Consider the following 21681-nt stretch of genomic DNA (forward strand, 5'->3'; position numbering starts at 1 on the left):
ACAGAGCTGCCTGCGGTGTTTATGTGGGGGGCTAGATCCAAGTGGGGTGCTGGGCTTGGCGTCTGCACTTCCCAGGCCTCCCTGGGACCTCTTGGGGAGACGAAGGCCTGAGATAAGCCTGCGGGCTCACTCTGGGCCTGGCCTGACCGAGGCCTTGGGGCTCTGTTCACACACCAAGTGGGGGCCAGAGGCCTGTTGCTTTGGGGCTGGGTCCAGGAAATGCAGTAAGGAGGGAGGGAGGAAGGAGGAGGGACAGGGAAGGTGGCCCGAGAGGCATGGGAGGGTGGGGAAACGGTGCAGGGAGGCCTGGCACTGTCAGCGCTGGCTTGTGGCCTCTGGGAGATATAACTGGGGGTGCTGGGGTACAGAGTGTGCCTCTCAGGGCCTGGGCCAGGGTGCCATGGGCCCCTTGGGCTGAAAAGGTGACAAAGGCAGGGAGATTTGCTAGCGCCGCTCCTCACTTCATGTCCGCAGCACAGCCTGTGACAATGAAGCTGAGAAGGGGAGGAGAGCTAGGTTCAGGTTGGGGACGGGGCCCTTCCTTGCCACCCTTACCGCTCTGCTCTGCTGCATCCCCCAAGATGGCTTCCACATCAGCTTTTCCAGCAGAGAGCACTGGACTCAGAGTGACGCAGCCGGGTTTGCATCCCAGCTCTGCCACACACTTGCTGTGGACAGGGCAGAGGGCTCAGTCTCTCCGAGTCTCAATTTATGAAACGGGGATAATGGGCCCCATCTTGGCTGATCACCAGGATGAAACTGGGGGCAGTGTGTGTGAGACTATGGGGCTGGATGTGCAGAGTGTCCCCTGCAGGGCCTGGTCTGCCCCCAGGAATATTGCTTCCCTGCTGTTTTCTGTGCACTGAATCTTCTGGGTCTCGGTTTTCCCGGCTCTAAGGTACATGGCTGGCATCAGAGGCCTGCAAGTGCCCTTTCAGCTCTGACCTCTGCTGTCTCATGGCCTCCAACTTACTCTGGAGGGGTCAGCTGCCCTCCTAGGCCCGTTTCCTCCTCATCTGTGAACTGGATGGGCTGGGGGCCATCTACCCAAATCCCCCAGCCCCTGACCCACAGAGTTCCGCAAACACCTGCAGGAAGCATAGAGAAGCCAGCCTGGGGCCTGGACATGGCTCTGCCGCAGACCCCAGTCTCCTGCGGCACATGGGGGCTGGGATCCTCCTGGGGCACGTGCCCCTCACCCAGGGTCTAGTGTAAGGCCCTGGTCTGAGTCAGCTCTGCCACCATCCAGCTGTGCGATGGTGAGCAGGCACTGGCCTCAGGTGTCCCGCTTCCCTAATCTGTCAAATGGCTTAGTGACTGCCCCTGCCTAGAGCGCGGGGTCCGTATGAGATCCTGCGGGGTGAAGTTTTAGGAAGCACTCTATTAACGACACACGGAGGGCTGCCTGGGCAGACACTGGAATAAAGTTGCCGTTATCTACGCCTGGTGCAAACAAGGGAAGGGAGGCGGGAAGGGAGCCAGTATCTGGAGGCCTAGGTCACCCGCAGGAGCCTGGAGTCTTAGGCACTGCCCACCTCTGCTGCTCGCCTGCAGGGCTCAAGGGACAAAGGACTGCCCTGGAGAGTCTCTGACCTACGTCTACGGAGGGGATGGGAAGAGCAGGGAGCAATCTGCTCTGGGCGTGGCTGACAGGTTCCAGGGAGGGCACACAGGAAGGTGAGTGTGCTCCCTCCATGAGGCTGTGCACGGCTCTGGTTCCCAGGCTGGTACCCATAGGCCAAAGCAGTGCTTCTTAACTGGGGCAGGTTTGCCTCCCCTCACCCCTGGGGACATTTGGCATCAGAGAGTTTTGGTTGTTGCGACTGGGAGTGGGAACATCGCCTCCTCTCTAGTGAAGAGAGGCCAGGGATAACAGCTAAACATTCTAGAATGCAGAGGACGCCATCCGACCCACTGCCCTGCCAAGCATCATCCTGCCCCGAACATCAGCGGCGCTAAAGGGTCAGGCAGGGAGGCAGGGTCTCTGCACTGAATGAGTGGCAAGTGCGCAGCCATCCTCCACCCCGCCCTGGGCCTCTGCCTGCCGGGCCTACCGTGTCTAGGTGGGTGCGCTGGTGCTTGGCGCGGTCGCTGGAGTTGCTGAAGGCCTTCTGGCAGCCCGGGTGCTGGCACAGGTACGGCTTCTCGCCTGTGTGGCTCCTCAGGTGTATCTTGAGGTTCTCCAGCCGTGAGAAGGCCTTGCTGCAGCCTTCAAACTGCAGGAGAGGCTGGTGAGGGGAACTCCCAGCCCGCTGGACACCCCACCCCTGCATGGAAACTAACCCCCTAGGTCTGCCTGGCCCTAGCACCCCTGCCCCTCCCATCCTGCCTGAGCCTCTGGGAGCTCCGGATCAGCCGCCTGTGCAGTGCTCAGGACCCAGGCCTTATCTGGAAATGCCGGGTGAGTCCAGAAAAACAGCACCCCGACTTAGAAATGGGGCACGAGGGCTGGAGAAGAAAGTGGCCTTTCCAGTTCTGAACCTGAAAGGCTCCCCTCTCCAGGGCCATCTGGAAACGATGCACTGCCCTGACCACAGCACAGCGTGGAATCAGGACTCTGAGGGCAGGCACGTGTCCCAGCACAGAGAGCTGAAATATGGACGGACCCACAGCCTGGATCTGAATCGGGCTCTGTTCCAGAGAGGCTTTGGGCGGTACTCTGGACCCCTCTGTGCCTTGTTTCCTTGTTTTCAAGCTTGAGACTATGTGGCCACCACTCAAGGCTGACATGAGGGCCCCAGGGGGTACGACACTGAATGTGGCGGGGTTTGTCGGTCTGGAGCAGAGTCGATGCTAACTGCTGTCAGAACAAGAGCCACATTTGTAAACTGAAGGGCCCTTCATAGATCCTGTGGCTCTGTGATCATATACTGCCCTCCACACCTCTCTTTAGGCCCAGCCCATGCCCTAGATCAACATGGGGAGTTGGCCAGAAAATTTCCAGCCTTTGTTCGTTCAAGTCACTCTTTCACAGCCACCCACCAACCTCCCTCAGCCCTCACAGCCACCCACCAACCTCCCTCAGCCTTCAAAGTCAGCTCAAATGCCGCCCAGCGGAGGCAGCAGCCTCTGGTCCTTCCGTGTGATGAGCTGCTCCTTCTGGCTTCTCCCCATCTGTCCCTGTCCCGGCCAGGCTGATGTTCTGGCCACGTGCTTGCATGGGTGGGAGAGGGGACCAGCGCTGATAGGCGCCTGCTACATCCAGGTGTGGTGCTGGGTGTTGGACACACAACAGCTGTGAAGTATATGGCATTAATGTCCCCATCTCAGAGATGGAGGCTTCATGTGGTCAAGTGACCTGCCCAAGGTCATAGGGCTCTGACATGGCAATGACAGGGCTTAGGCCAAGTCTGATGCCAAAGGCCAAGTGGCTCTGCTATGCCTGCTGCCTTCCTAGGGCAGGTGACTCTTGAGGAGGAAGGGACCAGAGGAGGCTGGCCCCTCTCATGAGCCATGGATTTCCTCCAGGGCTGAACAGCCAACCATGAGCACCTAACCCAGATTAAGGCCCATGGGAGCCCGCCCCTCGGAACCAGGGGCCAGCATGGGCTCCCAGCAGCAGGTGGCCCAGGATGAGCTGGGAGCAGCCATGTTACCCGAGGACTGGCGCTCCCAAAGCCTGCTCCCAAAGCCTCCTTTCTCTGGGGCTCATCTGCGGGGAGTAGGGGAGGAGCTGGTTGGGTGCCTGGGTGTGGACTCATTTCAGACCCTGTGATCCACCTGGCTGATTTTCATGGCCTTGGCTCAAGGCTGTTCAGCACATCGAGTAATTTCTGGTGCGAGGCTGTTCACTGGGACAGACTGGCTCCAGTCTACGGTGAGTACCAAAATGCAGACAGAACTCAGACACGGGTCCTGCCCTCTGGGTGTATAGAGCCCATGCGGGAGACGCACACATACACACCATCATAAAGCGACGCGGTTGCGCTGTCACGGAGGGAAACACAGGGGCTGTGGCCACGCAGAGGAGATGCCTAAGCCAGCCAGGGGGCCGCGAGATGCTTCCACGGGCTTGATGACTGTAGCGAGCTTAGATAGACATGCAGCAGTGTGGAGACACAGGCAGGCAGTTACCCCAACACTGATGCATTCGCCTCATTCAGTCTCTGGCCCGGACTGGGCCCTGAACTGCGACCAACAGATTCAAAGAAGATAGTGGGGTGACTCACACTGAAGGTCAAGGAAGGGCAGGCTGGGAGGCACCAAAGCATGAAAAGGGTACAGATTCCCTGTGAAGATCCCTGAGCGGTTGATGTGGGGTTCACCATGCTGCGGGTGGGCTGGGCTCTACTGGCAGAGTCTGCAGGGAGCTCAGAGGCCAAATAGCGGGGACTCAAATGCCAGGCCAGTGAGCCTGGACTCCACCTTGGGGACAGTGGAGACCCTTCTCCTAAAGAAGGGAAAGGACAAGGTCAGATATGTGCTCTAGGAAGACCCTTCTGGCTGAGGTGACAAGTGGGGACTGGGGAAGGAGAAAGGAAGACGGCAATTGTAGCAGTTCTAGATGAGGGTCACCAAGGCCCCACCCAGGGCAGAGGTGGCAGATGGAGCACAGGCCAGGGGACAGCTGCTCAGACAGACATGAAAGACACAAGTGATACAAGAGACAATGATGGTCCTGGGACAGCTCCCTCCATGCCTGTTCCCTGGAAGCCCAGCCACAACTCAGGGCCATGCTCTGCTGGGGTGAGTCCAAGGCGAGCCGTCCACAGCTGGGTTTTAGAGGCTGTTCTGCTTCCTACTTCCAGATGTTGTGCCTTTTCCATGCATCCAAACCAGAAGGGAATCCTGTTTGGGCAGTAAATAGGCCACAAGCCACCTCCCTTGCTCCCCTGCAATGGCCTTGTGCCAAGCTCATCCCAACGTGAGATGGGGGAGCCCGGGCTAGAGACTGGGCTTCCTCTTGGCATCCAGCTCGTGCCTTTGTTCCTCTCTGGCCCATGCAGGGTGGGGAGGTATCTGCAGCAGAGGGCAATAACCCTCCGGGCTGCATCATTTTCCCGACTGGGGGAGAGTGCCGGATCAGTACATCATCTTCTCCCCAAGGTCTGTGTATTCCTGCCTTGGCTAACCCTCCACTCAGCACAGTTGCTCCTACCCCCAGCCTCTGTTCGGACTGTCCCCCTCCTGGGACTCCTTCCCTTCCAACTCTCTGACAATCTACTGCATACGTTTTTCAAACACAGGATCTGCCACTTGGTGTTCATGGTTTTCCAACATAGACCCAACTGCCTCTCCCATGCAGACGCTCCACACGTGATCTGCAGGAGTGAGACTGTGTCTGAAGAGTCCTGAATTCTGTCAGGAATTTCCACGCCCTCAGGCCTTTGCTTCAGCCATTCCCTAGGCCTGGAATGTCTTTCCTTCATTTGCTCATTTAGCAAACATCTACTCCTGTTGCTTAAGCACTCCCTCTGAGACGCCTTCCTCGACCTTCCCCACTCCCTCCTCTGCGACACCCGTGAGCTTGTGGGGTAGGTTTTCCCTGCACAGCCATGGCCTTCTCCCCATGCCCCCAGGCTGAGAGTTTGAGAGTTCCTTGAGGGCAGCGCTGGCATCTCAATCATGGGGCAAAGGGTGGGATAGAAGCATGATATGGGGGTTGCTGGGCATGCGGTCCACGCACCCCTGTGAGTACACCCTCTCACCCCAGTGTGCAGGAAGGTACTTCGATATGTGCATGTGCACTGATGCCCGTGCTGTGCCCATGTATGTTGGCCCAGCCTTGTCCTACTTCCCGCCCCCTGGAACTCTCCAGAGCTGAGCCTCAGGCTGGGGTATAATAAGCAGCTGCCCCGGATGCCCCGATGGGAGTGGCCCGTCCCTCCAGGTGGAAACAGAGATAGCAGCAGATGAAGGGGCACTACCCCGTCAGGACTGGTCTGGGATGAGGATGCTGTAGGCACCCCTGGCAGAGCCAGAGTCATGCCCCACGAGGACCAGCATCCCAGACACGCCAGGGGCCTTGAGGGCTTATGGGCTCTGCCTGCAGCTGCCTGCCAAGGTCCCTGTGGTCCTTCCTAGTCAACAACTGCACAGATGGGGACAACACAGGCACAGAGAAAGGGATGGGAGCGATCATCAGTTCAGTCCCTATTGTGTGCTTGGTTCTGCTGGGCCTGGTGCTATCATAAATGTGGCATCTTATCTTCTCCACCACCCAGTAAGCAAATATTACTATCCTCACTGACAGACGGGGAGCTGACGCTCAGGGTGCAGCCAGCACGGGGGTTACACACACGGACCCTGGTGTAGACCCAGCCCAGGGGGCACTCTTTGGGTCCCAGGAGCAGCCTCCAATGAGTGCAAGGTAGCCTTTGGGGTGGGCGTGGCTTGAAGGGGCCCCATCCACCGGCTGTATAGGGCTGAGGGAACTGCAGGGAGGGAACCCCCCACCACTGGGTTGTGGGGGCACAGATGCTGCAGAATGGATGCATGGGGCTTGTTAGAGCAGAAATGCAACCATCCAGCACGTCCCTGGCTTCGGACCTTGGTTTCTCAGGGGGAGGGAGAACTTACCTTAAAGTAATGGTACCATGACCGAGGGCATCGTAATGATTCCATGGGGCCTGCACCACAGAGAGTGCCACTGGGACAGGGCCTTCCTGACACCCCAGTCGCCTCAGTCTCTACAGTACATTTGTCCAGGACAGACACCTGCTTCCTGCTGCCAGTGTCCAAGGGTACACTGGACCCCCATTGCAAGGGCTGAGTGCCTCTTTGTGGGGTCAGGGAGGGGCATTGTTCCCCCTGTGCCAGGGGCACTGAACCTGAGCTATGCCACAGGCAGAACTGCCATCTCTCCTAAGAAAAAAAGTGCCTGCAACACGAGGTAAGCCCTGAAAGCCACCTGCACACCCCATCCCTCCACTCCCACCTTACCACCCCCCCCCCCCAACCCTACTACTGTGCACCCCCCATCCTTCCACTTGCACACTTCTGGGAGTCACTCACTCATCCTCTCCTCTTTGAGCACACAGGTTCTTATCCTCCTGCCTCGCTCAGCTGCCCCTCTGTGTGCCTGGCAGTGTGCTGGGAGCTGAGACCCAAGGGCATCAAAGACCCACAGCTCCAAACACACTGGAATGTGTTCAGAGCCCTAGGAAGGGGCTGACCCGGGGGCTTCTGGCTGGCAGAGGCTGGGGAGCTACAAAGGCCTTCACAGAGGAGCTCAGCCCTGATGCCCAGGCAGGGGCTAGAAACACAGAGCCAGGAAAAGCATTCCAGGGAGAGGGCAAAGCATGAACAACAAAAGCAGGGAGGCTGGAAAAGATGGGATATGTTCTGGAAACAGTTAAGAATCTGTTGAGCAGAGAAGGAAGGGGAGCAGGGAGAGGAGAGGTGAAAGAAGAAATAGGAGTTTTGGGGGCTCCCTTCATTCAAACACATGGGGTAGTGTTTCCTTCTGGAGCAGGCAAGTTTGGGGATTTTTGATCCCAAAGACTTCACAGAAGCCACCCCATGCAATGACTGATGCGGCACAGGCTCTTCACCTGAGGGACTCTGGTGCGACTTCTACTAGCTGGACCACCCCAGGTCATGCAGGACTGATGTCCTGGGTCTGAGCTGTCACTGTTTCTTCCATCTACCTTTACTAAACACCCATTGTGAGTCCAGGAACTGGGCTGGACCAGTGCCAGAGGGTGCAACATGGGCGCCTAGGCCTCAAGCACATATGGCCCTGAGTTGCCGGCACAGGGCCAACCCACCTTGGGGCCTCTCCATCCCTCATGGTGGGTGGCTGGGTGGGTGTGGGGCCCCTGACCTCCCACCTTCTACCTGGATGCTTGAGCTAGGAACATGTTCCCTCCCCTCCCAACCCATTTCCATGATCTATCTGGAAAGAAGACTTAAGCCCATAGCTCTGTGTCCCTCCCTGCTCAAACCCTGCATGGCTCCCCAGTGCCTTGACATGTACAGATCCTCACCCTGGCATTCTGGCCAGCATGATCTGGTGGCTTGGTGCTGGCTTGGTGGCATCTGTACCCTCCAACCCCCATACCCACACCACTGCATTTTAGCTTCAGATCAGCCTGGGGGCAAAGCTGGCCTCCACGTTTCCCGACCCAATGAATCAGGGTGAGCTCATTTCACATCAGAGACCAGATACCTCAGACATAAGAAGGGGCACACTGTGGGGGCTCTGTGAACCACTGTGTGCAGAGGCATCAGCGCTCTGACACCATCTGTCCACGCAGAGAATGTTATGTGCACCTTTTGTTGAGGGCGGATTTGAAACACCCTGGCTCAAATAACCAAATACACAGCAGACTGATCTGGCCAGAAGGAAAGGCTCCCACACCATGGGAACGGAGAAGGTGATACTGAGGGCAGGGGGTACTCAGGATGGGGAAAAGGAAAAGCAGGCATGTCTAACAATCTTGAAAAATGTGAGGATAGGTGGTTAGGTTTTTCTTACTTACCCCAAAATACACAAACAGTAAAATATATTTGAAGATGAAGTTGGGGTGAATTCAGAATGGTAGAAGTGACTGGGTAACACCCTCTCTGACACCTACCGTGGGCCAGGTGCTGTGTGTGTTTCATTTAATGCAGACAACGTGCCCTGCCGGGGAAGCTACTTCCCAACCCACTCTGCAGAAGAAGAAACTCAGGCTCAGAAGGTGGATGTCACTGGCTCCAGGTCACACAGCCAGTCAGTGACAGAGCAGGAATCTGCCCTCGGGTCTGGCTGACGGGTCTGTATGTGTCCCTAACCATCTGGCCACTGCCTCAGGGACTCCTACCTAAAGCACCAGAAACACAAGCTCTGTCTCGGGAGCTGTTACTGTCATTTCAAACCAGGCGTCACAGGTTCCATTCCCGCGGCAAAGCCAGGCCCGGGCCCAGCCCCAGAGCTGACGCTGGGAAGAGAGGATGCCCACAGTGGATGCCTCCATGCAGAAAGGAAAACCAGGTGGCACAGTGGAGAAGAAAGTACCAGCTGATCCACAGAACAGCCTTGAAAGGCCCAATTCCCACATGTGGGGCGTGTTACAACAGAAGATTAAAAAAATGGGGAAAATACCCCGGGAATCATGAAGCCCCAGACCATCTGGAGTTTTATAGTGACAGGCAGGGGAAAATCAGAACCTAATTGAAAAATGTCCACTGCAATCCATTACCGCTGCGTGCAGCTCACAGAGCAGAGGGCAGGAGATGAAAGACAGAGGGGAGCCATCCCAGCAGCCAGGGAGGGAGTGGCATCCTCACCTCTGGGCCAAGCCCAGGGACCCCTCAAGCTGTGGCTCGGGGATGGGGAGGGCTGAAGCCCAGGATCTGCTGAGCACTGGCTCAGACGTTCGAATCGCAGGGTGGGTCCACCTTCCTCAGCAAGCCACACTCAGAGCCTTTTATGCATCTGTGGACGGGCTAAGAGCATGCAGGGGAGCCCCAGCGCAGTGCCTGGCATGCCGCTGGCACTGGGTAATGGCATTTCTCTCCCTCTGGCCCTGGGGAAGAACCAAGGGCCCTGTTTCACATGTGAGTTGGTGACACCGTGCCGCAAACCAAAGTGCTGCAAACCAAGTCACGCAGACAGAGGTTTGTGCTGAGCTCCACCACCGGGAGCCTGAACCTGGGCTAGTCACATCTCATTTCTGTCCTCGTTTTTCTCTTCTCTAAAATGGGGCCACCACAAACGGCTGGCAAATGAAGGAATACGCCCAGCGTAGGAACTGGCACGTAGCTGGTGTCTAATGAATGTCAAGTTTCCTGCCTGCGGCTGGCATGGCCCAAAAAGGAGGCAGGGTTCAGTTTCTCATGCTCTAACTAAGAATCTGGACACAGAGAGTGAAGAGGAGGTTTGGGGGAACAGGGCATGGCACGGGGGCAGGGGAGGAAATGCCTTCAGTTTTAGCATTTGCCAGTGACTTGCTTCTAAATAAACACATCTCTGGTTTAAGCGTAAAATATATTGGGTTACAAAAGTCTGGCAGGCCATTCAGGGATCAACTTCTCATTTTTGTACAAACTTTTAAGTTACTTTACAACAATGATGTGGATGTGGGAAATGCGGTGCCAGCTCCTTCTCCAAGATGTCAACTAATCCTGTGTTTGGCCAGCTCTAAAGGCCAGCGATCTGGGCACTGAGGGCCACTCCTCACTCCTGCACTCTGGGAGGGGCCGCTGGCTGGCCTGAGGTTACTGTCCTGTGCTCCCCTGTGGGGCTCCCCCAGGGTCTCCTCAGAGTTTGGGGCTTTGCCAGTCCTCTGGGGGGAGGTTGAGTCAAGAAGGGAAAGGACAGACGGGAGGAGGTTCCTGGGGGTGAGGCTGGAGAGCACTGGCCCAGGCTCTTTGATCTGGACCATGAGGCCCTCAAGGGTCTGGTCTTTGGGGATGCGGTGCCACCTACACACATGAATGGAAAGTGGGGGCATGTGCGGAGAAATGACCAGAACAGCAGCTATCACATTGACCACGTGCCCAGGACTGGGCCAAGCTCTCCCTAAACACCATCTCACTAATCCTGCAACCCCTATTGTTACAGAGCTAGAAACTGAGTTTAGGTGAAGTGCCAGAGTCCCAGTGCTCACTCATGGGATGGAGCCTGGGTTCACCTCCAGTGCCGAGGTCTGTGCCCTGGGCACACTCTGGTTGCAGGTAGCCATGACCAAGCACTACCATGAGAGGCGAGACCATCTGCTCACTGGGCCTTCATAAGCACCTAGAGGAGCTGGAGGCCAGGGAGGGCTGGGGGCACACAGTAAGGCAAGGGAGAATGGGACAGAGGGACCATACACCTCCTTCTGGGAGCCTGTCCTTGGGAGGAGGATCTCAAGGCTGAGGGGGTGGGGGCTGCAGACACCCTGACCCTTCCTCACAGGAACACACTGACAGCTCTGGGCTGGGCTCTTCTCCAGCAAAAGACCCTGTCTGGGCAAGAAATGGGTTCCTGTTCCCACCAGTGCAGTTGAGGGGGCTCCTGGAAACGTGGCTGGCCAGTGAGGATCAAGAGGGCCACCCTTCCAGGGCATGTGGAACCCCCAAAAGTAGGAGATGCAGGGGAAGCTGAGTCAGCTTTTCTTGGGGCCCAAGTGGACAGGTGGGATCCAGGGGCTCTCCCAGTGCTGAGCTGTGGTTAGACATTGTCTGGAATGAGGAAAGAGGCTCTGCCAGGGGCCAGGGCTCTGCAGAGAGCACACAGTGTAGAATGACTGACACACGTACACCAAGCCACCAGCCACAGGCCCAGAAATGCGGATACTCACTCACTCTGACATGAACACCTCTCCTTCCAACCAAGCCACACGTCAGAGACAGAGCCCCAGGACACCAACACACACACACTGATTCACACACACACACACCCCGAGACCCAGAAACTCCCTCACACACATACTACAGCCAAACACACACACCCCGATTCACCCACACATACCATACTCCCACATATATACCACATAACACACCCACACATATCACACCACACACACACTCCATGGCACGTGAATGCACACCACACACACAATAACACACATCCCAGCACACCCCCAACACACATACACACCATACCTCCCCCACACACGTACCACACCAATATACACCACACCACAAACACACATACCACACTGCATACACCCCCCCACCCCCACACACACTACACATCATACACATAAACCATGTTTACACCCCGTGACTCATGGCAAAAACACACGGGCCAGGACACACACGTTCACACATATACCCAAGCCCCAGACCTGCCACATTCACAAACGTACTAACCCCCACACACCAGCCACACCGACACACTGCCCCACACGTAGCACAGCACACGCAGAAACTGGCCACCTGGAATATGGATGTGGGTGCGGGGTCCACTGAGGGGCCGGGTCCACTGCGCCTCCTGACCTCCGCATGGTGGCTGACCTGGCCTGGCCTTGGGGACAGCATGCATAGCCTGAGAGATCCCTGCTGGCCTCTCTAGCCCAATGTCTCCTTCCCCTCCCCACGCTGCAGCCACAGGCCACACCTTCCCACCTCCAGGCCTTTGCCCATGCTGCGTCCTCTGCTCAAGGTGCCCCTGTTCACTGGCCAGTCCTCCCTGTCGCTCTAGACTTGGCTCAAGCCTGAGGCCTTCCCAATTCTCTCACTGTCATTCCAGTGCTGCGGCCAGAACTGCCGCAGGTCCCTCACCACTCTCCTACCGTTCAAGCATCGCGCACTTCTCTCAGAGCTCGGCCCTGGGAGGGAGAGAGGCAGACACAAGGCCCCAGCGGTGCGCCTCACCCAGCCCACCCCACCCACACAGCCAAGCCATGGAGGGGAGCATGTTCCCATTTGCTGGGGGGATTCTTTTTAGGTGGGTGCAGCGTCTCACCATAGCCCTGGGGGGTTAGGCTGTGAGCGCAGCTTCAGGAGGGAGAAGAGGCCACAGTGAATAAAAGGGTCTCTCCAGGCCTCCAGCCTCAACCCTCCCTGCAGACAAACTCACCCCATGGCCTCAGCAGGGGCCTCCCTCCCCAAGAGATGGCCTGGGGCTCAGGTGCTTCCTCCTCTCCCTGTGAGCCTCAGTGTTCTACTTGCAAATGAGGTGTCCTCCTGTGGTGAACACCAGGGTGTGGCCTTGGTACTGGGCACAGGACAGGTGCTCGGAAACGTTAGTCCCCTTTTGGGATCCTCTCCCAAGGTGCAAGAAGAAACAGCAGGGGAGGGGTGGTGAGCAACATCTGGGTCTGAGACCTGAGTCCAGCCCTGGCTCTGCGTGACCTCGGCCCAGCCACCTCCCTTTCCTGAGTTTCACCCCGAGCTGCCTGCCCACCAGGGACCGCCTGCACAGGATGGGGCAGTGGGGCGATGGTACAGGTGACAGGCGCATCCATGGCCAGCACTGCATAACATACACCTGGGGCTGCCTGGGGAGTGCGGAGGCCAGAGATTCTCCACCCACTGCCTGAAAGAAAACCCAGTGTCAGGTCATCCAGAATTGTCACACATGTGCCACAGGCAAAGCTCCCCGTCTTGAGTGGGTGGAAAGAACCTGCCAGTGTGCACCTGAGGCTCAGACCCCACCAGAAATGTCCCATGAGGCCCCAGACCCCCACCTTGTGAGGGGACAGTGTTCAGCACCAGGCTGGTGAAGAGCGTGGGGGTGGGAGCTGGGCTGAGAAGATCCACTGGTGTGTAGCTCCTGGAGCCACAGGAACCTGAGAGAGTTGGGGGTGGGAGGCCACCGAGAGGACTCTGCTTAGTAGCAGGATAAGCTCTACCAGGAGAGATGGTGAGCCTCCTGTCCCAGACCCTCAGGGACAGAGCCGGATGACGTATACTCATCAGGGCTGCTGGGACGGTGCAACATGGTTCCTAAGGTTACCTTCAGGAGATCTTCAGGGAACAGCCCATGGTTCTAAATAGGGCTGGGCATGCCACCTGGGGCCAGTGGTATCAACAGGCCAGGCTAACCTGCCTTGGTCCTTCCCACACCCACCCAGCCACCCACATGATCGACCAAGAGGCCCCAAGGTGGGCTGGCCCTGTGCTGGCGTCTCAGGACCATATGTGCATGAGGCCTAGTGGCTCACATCATACCCTCTTGCGCTGGTCCAGCCCAGTGCCTGGACTCACAGTGGGCGCTTAATAAAAGTAGATGGGAAAACAATGGTGATTGCCTAGACCCAGGACATCAGCCCTGCACATGCAACTCAAGTTAGGGAAGGGAGGTGAATTACAGCAGGAAACCAGTCACACACACACAAACCAAAGGAAACCAACCAGGGAGGAAAGGAGAAGCTGGGAACAGAGGCAAACCCATCTGGTGGCCAAGTGCCTCCATCTGCAAAGCCCTTCGCTTCCCTGTTCCCACCAGCATCACAGCAGCCCTGTGAGAGGCAGGATAGAGCTGTGGCTTTTGAGATGGGTAAACTGAGGCACCAGGTGGTGAAGGAAACTCTCTGGGGGTCTGAGGCTTGGTCTGTTCATCCTGCAGCTGGGGGAGTTTGGTGAGGAAGGTGCCTGGTGCACAGGTCTGTAACCCACAGCTCCGCCTGCGGCCAGTGATGACGGCACCTGGGTGATCACTCACCAAAGCTGAGGAAGTGGGAGGGCCACAGCCTTGGCACAGAGGCCTCTGTTCAAGGGCTCACTCGGCTTCTCAGCAGTTGCAAGCTGCTGCCTCCTCCCCAAATGCCCCACTGTCCACAGCGACATCTGGTTATAAGCAGGTGCCCAGCAGACTCAGCCAGAGGAGCCCTCTGGGCCACGAACCCTGAGGATATCCCCTTCCCTGATGGTCCTCAGTTTTCATCTGTCAAAGGGGTCCATGTGGAATAGCACTGCACCTCTACTCAAGCGCCAGGGGAAGGAGATGACTTAGCAGAAAGCAGAGCAGACAGGAGCAAATTCCTGGCTTTTGGGTTTCAAAATCCCAGGCCGCAGGGCCGAACGGAAAGAACTCTGGACATGGATGAGTCACACGCAGTTAATATTTCAAATGATGTTTCCACCATAAACCCATCACAGAGTGCCCAGCACAGGGGCTGGAACAGAGTGGGTGTTCATGAACATCTGTTAATGAATGAAAGAACCAAGCAACAAACAAATGAACCTTGAGGGAAGTGTCGGGCGGGTGGGGAGGTGACTGGCTGCTCAGCAGTCACCTCCCAAATTAGTGGGGGCTGGGAGACCTCGTGATGAGGAAAGAGCAAAGCTTCCTGTACTTCCATCGCCAAACGATGCTCCAGCTGGGACAGGGACATTGGAGGGAAGCCAGACGCATGTACATGGCATGGATCCCTAAAAGCTGTGAGATCCTGAGCTCTGCCCCTTCACCCCTGGGGCTATGCCCTGGGGGTGCTGACAGCACCACTAGCTAAGTCTGTGGGACTTGAAGCAGGGCTGCGCCCAGCAAGGCCCAGGCCACCTGCGGCATCCAGGCAGGACTCTGGCTGTCTCAGGGAGGTCCCATCCCAGCACTATGGAGAAGACATTGAGTCTGGGCTGGCCCTGAGGCAGCCTTTAGATGGACAGGGACAAGTAGATTCTGGCCAAAGATAGGGCAGGATGATTCAGCAGGTGTCAATGTGATAAATGACTCTACGGGCCCCTTGGCTCACTGTAAGCCCCCAAACCCCAGAATTTGCATGCAACTATGAGAGAAGATGCGCAGTGATCTGTGAACTGCCAGAGATTTGCTACCCAGCATGTGGGGGCTCAGGATAGGAAGGGAGTGAAAGGAACATTTAAATTTACTGTTTTTTTCTCTTTCTCACTCCAGTTTGTGGACTTCAGGTTTGGACGTGACATAAGTAAAATAGAGAGCACTAGCGGTCCTCCCTTACGGGGACGTGGTCCTCCGTCATGGGGACATGGTCCTCCCTCATGGGGAGGTAGACACAGGGAAAGGGAGGAAAACTGCCACTGATGGGCACCCTCAAGTCAGGCCGTGCTGCCCTTTCGGTGGACTGCCTTGTTTAACCTCCGGAGTGCTCTAGACAGAAAGTGCCACCGTAATTACCTTTCCTAGATGAGGAGACAGATGCTCCCAGAGGGCCTGAGCCCAGGGCCCCTGAGGAGTGAGCACAGCAGTGGGAATGGAGCCAGGGCTGAGGAATGAGCCCAGGGCTGTCTGATACCAAACCCCTAGCCCCTGTGCTTATGCTGCATTAAGTCGAAAGCAAAGTGGTCTATTGATTTAGGAAACACTGGCCCATGGGGAAGAAATGACTACAAACAAAGGACTAAACGTTTCCATGTCACCAGAAAATAGTGCTAGCAATAACATCCACTGCAACAAGCGCGCTGGTCTCTCTTAAAACCCCAAATCACTAGCTGTTCGGCTCAAAACAGGTTGGAAAGTTCTGGAAGGGTGTTGGGGAGGTCACCCACCCCTCACCTGCATCTGGGACGTCCCAGGGGTCTGAGAGGGAAGTGGCTATCTGCTGGCCAGGCAGGTCGTCTGGCTCTCCCATGAGCCTTCCCTCTATTGAGCAAGGGGCACGGGAGAAACACCCCGTGGTCACCACTTGCAAGAGAGGACCGTGCCAACTGAAAAAAGTTACATCCACACGGGAGAGCAGGAAGGGGCCCCTGAGGAGAAGCGCGCTGTGAGGCGCTCCATGGAGAACCAAGGGGTGGTGGGAGGAATCATTCTGGGGCGTGCGGCCCAGCCCAGATGCCTGGCTCAGCAGAGCTGCGCCACCCGACTCAGAGGGACGCCTGGAACTCATTAGCATTATGTCAGGAATAATATAAAATTAAAACATTTAGCTTTGGCTTCTAAAATTAAGGAGGACAAAAAGAAAAGGATGCCATTGTGCTGAGCCGCTCAGCTATGACTTGGGCACCAATAATTTATAGAAAATAAATCACTGCATTGCACTTGGGCCCAGTCAGGACCCCGGGGTTGCCAATAGGGCTGAGGACTGAGAGAGGAGCCCGCAGCTCAGCTGCAGAGAAGGGGAAGGTTGGGAGCCAGGGTGTGGTCCGGCCCCCGGGACACAGTGAGGCCTTTGGGCTGTTCACTTGCCAGGGCAGCACCAGGTACATGTGCATCCTGACACTCTCTTTCCTGGCTCCCAACCTCTACGCTGGCCATTGCTCCCAGATCCATCATCTCCCCTGCAGTAGGGAGACCCCTAAATTGCAAGCCTCCCCTTGCCACTCCCAAACCCTATGGGTGGCTCCACTGCCTTCAGGATACTACCCTCAGCCCGGCACTTCCAGCATCTCGCCGACTGACCTCTGGGGACCCTCCAGCTGTAGTTGGCTCCCCGAGCTCCCTGGTCCCTCTCCAGGCTCCTGTTACACTGACCACTTGGGCCATCAGAACTTCATATCTGTGTGTTTTTATATATGCTGTTCCCTCAGTCTAGAATTCCCTCAAGTCAGGCTCAGTTCCAACACTGGCTTCTTTGTGAGGTTCTGGGCTTTGGGGCAGGTCCCGGGCTCAAAGCCTCTCTGGGTTCACCTCAGCCCAGGGGTAAATGCAAGTGGCTGGGCTGGGCTGCGTGGGAACCCAAGCCCCACACAATGTCAGTACTGGCCGAACCTCCAAGGACCTCATGTTGTGGGTGGGGACACCAAGGCAGCCCAGAGAGGGCAAGGCTCCCCAAGGCTTCCCCTGCCCCCAGTGTTTTGCAGGCCCCTGGATCCTTAGGGCAGGTTCTTCCTGCTCCTGTGTGCTCATTTTGGGGAACAGAGTGCTCAAGAGTCATCCAGACCTGTGTTCAAATCCCGATTCCCCTCAAATTCTGTGAAAACCACCTAATACCCTAATTTGTCGGCATTGCCAGGGAGGTAATGACAGTAGAGTATCACCCTCCCAGGGCTCTGGGGAGCCAGCATCAAGACGGCTGTAACACGGTCTACACTACCTGCAAGCCCATGCAGAGACACTGCAGTCCATGGACCCCAAGGACAGGGGGCCCGATGGGGTAGACACAGGCTCCTGGCTCCTTGGGAAGGCAGTCTGGGCAGAGTCCCTAAAGCCTGACCTGTCCAGCGGCATCATGGGGCAGACTGTCACGCCTTCATTCAGTCATTCACCAGTCATTCATTCATTTCCTCACTCACTCATTCACTCAGCTAACTGCTCATAGCCAGACCCATAAAATACACTGTTAGTGAAAAAATCAAGTACCCAAACAGTAAGTATAGTATGATTCCATTTTAGTAAAGAGTATAATTATATACACAGAGAGCAGCCTGGAAAAATACTCCAAAATATTAAACAGTGGTTATTTCTGAGTGGTGTAGTTAGGGATACCTTTTCCTTTTTTCTTTACATTTCACTCTCTACTTTCTACTTCTTTATATATTATACTTATTGCTTTATATTTTACACTATGTTGTTTTGGAAACATTTTAAAAATTTACAGTGGGCAGCGTCATACTTTCATGGACAGATTTAGTCACAATTCTAGACTTCTTGCCTAGTTCTACATGTGCCCTTGAGTGAGTTGCTGCGGAGGGCGGGACCCTGGACACCCCCTGCTGCATGTGGAGCCAGATCCAGCCCATGCACTGGCTCCTGTCCTATGTGACATGGGCAAAGGGATTTCCCCTGAACTCATTTTCCGCATAAAAATCCAGGGACAACACGATGGCTTCCAGAGGGGATCTGAGGATTAAGGAAGACATGGATGGGGACCAACTCGCTGAAGGGCAGGGGATACAGCTCATGGTGACAGTGGTGTGCCTGCATCAGGGAAGTGAGACCCACTCGCCAATGCACTGAAGGATGTGGGTGCCTCCTTGCAGGGTGACCTCACTGAGCTCCTGTTTCCCACATGATGGCCAGGGATGCCTGAGGAGGCAGGGGGCTGGTGTAATTAGACATCGGTGACAGACAGGCTCACTCCTAAGAGCAGAGGAGCCAGAGGCAAGCCCAAGCCACAAACCTCGGCAGGGAGGGTGAGGATGACATTTCACTCCGCAGCAGCAGCCAGGAGCCATGGGGCACTGGGGAGGAGCGAGTGCTCCCTCAACACCATCTCTGCAGCCTCAGCCAAATGTCTGGGGACACATTCCTGAGCCACCTGGATGGGGTGCAGCTTTGGATCAGGAAGACCAGGTTCAAGTCCCAGCCCTGCTGCTTACTCGCCTGTGTCCTCAGGCACATTACTCAGCCTCTCTGGTCCTGGAGGTGTCTTCTGGAAAACGGGGTTAACACTCCCTGTTTGCAGGTGTATTGCAACGACTACATGAGATGAGAGATGGCAGGGCTCGTCAATCTGGGCTTGGGACAGTGTCCATCCAGCAGTGCCAATACACCAGTGACAGGCGGCACACTCCATGCAACCGACACCAAGGTGCCTCTGCTCCCATCATTCTCTTCTGCTCCCATCATTCTCTTTCCAGAATGTTCTTCTCCTGTCACTTCACCTGGCCAAGTCCTGCTCATCCTTCAAGCTTCAGCTCATAAGCCACCTCTTCCAGGGAGCCTTCCCAGAATTCCCTGTTGTTAAGACTAGGCTGCCCTGGGGTCCCCCACCACGCCCTTCCTTCCATCACAGCCCCTGGACTCAGCATTGTAACTGCCGGGCTCTGCGCCTCTTTCTTCCCCTGACTGGGTGTGGGAGGCAGACACAGGATGGACCTGGTCCTGACTGGCCTCTCATTCCAGGGCCCATCAAGGGACTAGACATACAGCAGGTGCTCAGGGCATGCCTGCTGACTGCAACAGTGTGCTCCACCAGGGTTAGCCACCCTTGTTTCACCTCACCACTGGGGAAGGAGAGAGGCTCTTTTCTTTTAAAATCCCAGAAGGTCTGCGTTGAAAGGGATGTTAGAGGAAGTCTACCCATTTTGCAGATGGGAAGAATGGGGCTGGATAAGGAGAAGATACCTGCTCAAGGCTGCCTGGTATGTCAGTGGTGACACAGAGACAGAGAGCCAGGGCTCCAGACTCCCAGCCCAGTGCTCTCTGATCCGTGGCCTCAGGGCTCTCTTCTCACAGTCACAGAAAGGGCAATAGCCAAGAGCTGCAGGCTCGATGGGGTTGAAGGTGGCAAGACCAACAGTGCACCCTAGTCTGGGCACCCCCATCTCCCCTCGTCAGCACCGAACCTGCCTGAGCTCTCCTGCACTTCTCACTGCTGGCTCCTGCCTTTGATGGACGGAAGGTGTCACTTACCTCCATCAGGCCCCACTTCCCAGGCCCTGACCCAGGCAGGGCTCCCCTAGCACTCCTACCCCTCCAGAACGTTACCAATGGCCAAAGCCCTCTGGTGGGCCCCACAGGCCTACTCAAGCCTGGGAACATATTCGCGAATGGCAGCGCAGTGGGTTTTCATCATCTTTGGTATGGCCGTACATTCTGGAATACAAACTTGGTGAATCAGGCTCAGACTGGGTTTAGCGAATTATATTTCCCTGCCTCTCCCTTTGTGCTGAGCCAAGCCTGGCTGTCAGAGATCACCAGAACAGAATGGCAGTGATTTCTCATTAAAAACATGGTTCATAAAGTCGATTTCTATTTTACTGTAGTAGCCAGGAGCAGCCAAACGTGGCCTAGTGGAGGCTGTCTCTGTGAGGGGGCAGCAGGGAGGGCTCGCGTTTTCTCATCTATGCTTTATTGTGTTTTCCATGTTTTCTGAAATAAGCATATAAAACTTTTACAAATATTTGTTTTTCAAAACTCAAGGACAGACTCCTGCTTCTCCCTCCCACCTCCCTGCTGGCCGCTTCCTTTGCTGTTTTCGCACAGGGCCATTTCTGCTGAGTGCAGGCTGAATGTCTCCCCTCCAGCTGCCACACTCCATGGGACTCAGGGGCCAAAGATGATCTCACAGGGCCCTTCTGGCTCTGGCACTCCACACCCAGGGTGTGCCCCAGGGCACCTGAAGGTGGGGCTCAGGTGGGTGAGTACTGAGAGCCTCCCTTCGCACCAACACAGGACTTCGACCTTGCCACGCACATCTCTAATGGGAGACCCGGTCTGCATGCAACACTGAGTGAGGCTTTAGCATGTTACCGCTGGTATTCCCATGTCCACCATGGACAGGGGGCTCTCAGGGCAGGACTGAGAGAGGGACCACATATCACGCGTGGACAACTGCTCCAGCTGTATGCTAATACCCACAACCTTGACTCATCCTGTGACAATGCTGCCATGCCACCAGGGTTATCCCTGCTCACATTTCTACCACTTTGTCATGCTGCCTTTGCTGTGACGAGAACCCTGGGCCTGGCTATTGAGGACAGGTCTTGGAGGAGCTTAGAAGTTGCTGAGGTGCTCTGGCAAGGTAAGGGTTATAGATGGCCTCTGCTCTGGGAAGGCAAACCCAGAGGAAGGTCAAGTGTGGGCCAGATTTTCTGGCTGATGTTACGCTTGCGTCTGTTTCCCTGTGGTCATCCATGAACCTTCAATAAAGTCAGTTAGTTTTTTACAGCTCTGTTGAGAGGTAGTTCACATAATCATAAAATCCACCCATTTAAAGTGTACAATTCAGTGATTTTGAGTATATTCACAGCATTGTACAAGCATTACCACAATCAATTTTAGAATATTTTCATCACTCCCAAAAGAAACCTTGCATCTACTAGCAGAGAGCACTCCCTATTCCTCTCCCTCCCAAATCCCTAGAAACCACTGATCTACTTTCTATTTCTATAGATTTGTCTATTCTTGATACATCACATAAGTTGAATCATGCAATATGTGGTCTTTGGTGACTGGTTTCTTTCACTAGCATCATGTTTTCAAGGCATATCCATGTTGTCACATGTGTCGATACTTCACTCTTTTTGATGGCTAAATAATATTCCATTGTATGGATATACCACATTTTATCTATCCATTCCTCCACTGATGGACATCTAGGTTGTTTCCACCTTTGGCTATTATGACAAATGCTGTTGTAAACATTCATGTACACGCTTTTCTGTGGACATTTGTTCTTATTTCTCTTTGCTCTATACCTAGGAAAGACATTGATGGATCATATGTTAAGCGTTGATCATTTGAGGAACTGCCAGACTGCTTTCCAAAGCTACTGCACAATTTTACATTCCTATCAACAAGAGTTCCACTTTCTCCACCTCCTTGCCAACACTCGTTATTGGCATCTCTTTGATTCTAGCCCTCCTAGTGGGTGTGAAGTAGTAGCACCTTGTGTTTCCGATTTGCATTTTCCTGCTGGCTAATGCTGAGCAACTTTTCATGTGCTTTGGGCCATCTGTATCTCTTCTTTGGAGAAATGTCAGGTCAAGTTCCTTGCCTATTTTTAAGTTATCTTTTTCATT

General features: G+C 55.4%; 1 protein-coding gene across 2 annotated transcripts in view; it reads right to left on the reverse strand.

Annotated features, from left to right (window-relative positions):
- Positions 1 to 21681, reverse strand: part of GLIS1 (GLIS family zinc finger 1) — a 104004-nt gene that overhangs the window by 21611 nt on the left and 60712 nt on the right. For both annotated transcript variants that reach the window (XM_021941770.2, XM_021941769.2), the window contains exon 3: positions 2055 to 2216. In XM_021941770.2, the coding sequence (XP_021797462.2) occupies positions 2055 to 2216 (162 nt within the window). The remainder of the gene's footprint in view (positions 1 to 2054; positions 2217 to 21681) is intronic.

The sequence above is a fragment of the Papio anubis genome, chromosome 1 (genome assembly GCF_008728515.1).
Source record: "Papio anubis isolate 15944 chromosome 1, Panubis1.0, whole genome shotgun sequence".
Lineage (NCBI taxonomy): Eukaryota > Metazoa > Chordata > Mammalia > Primates > Cercopithecidae > Papio > Papio anubis.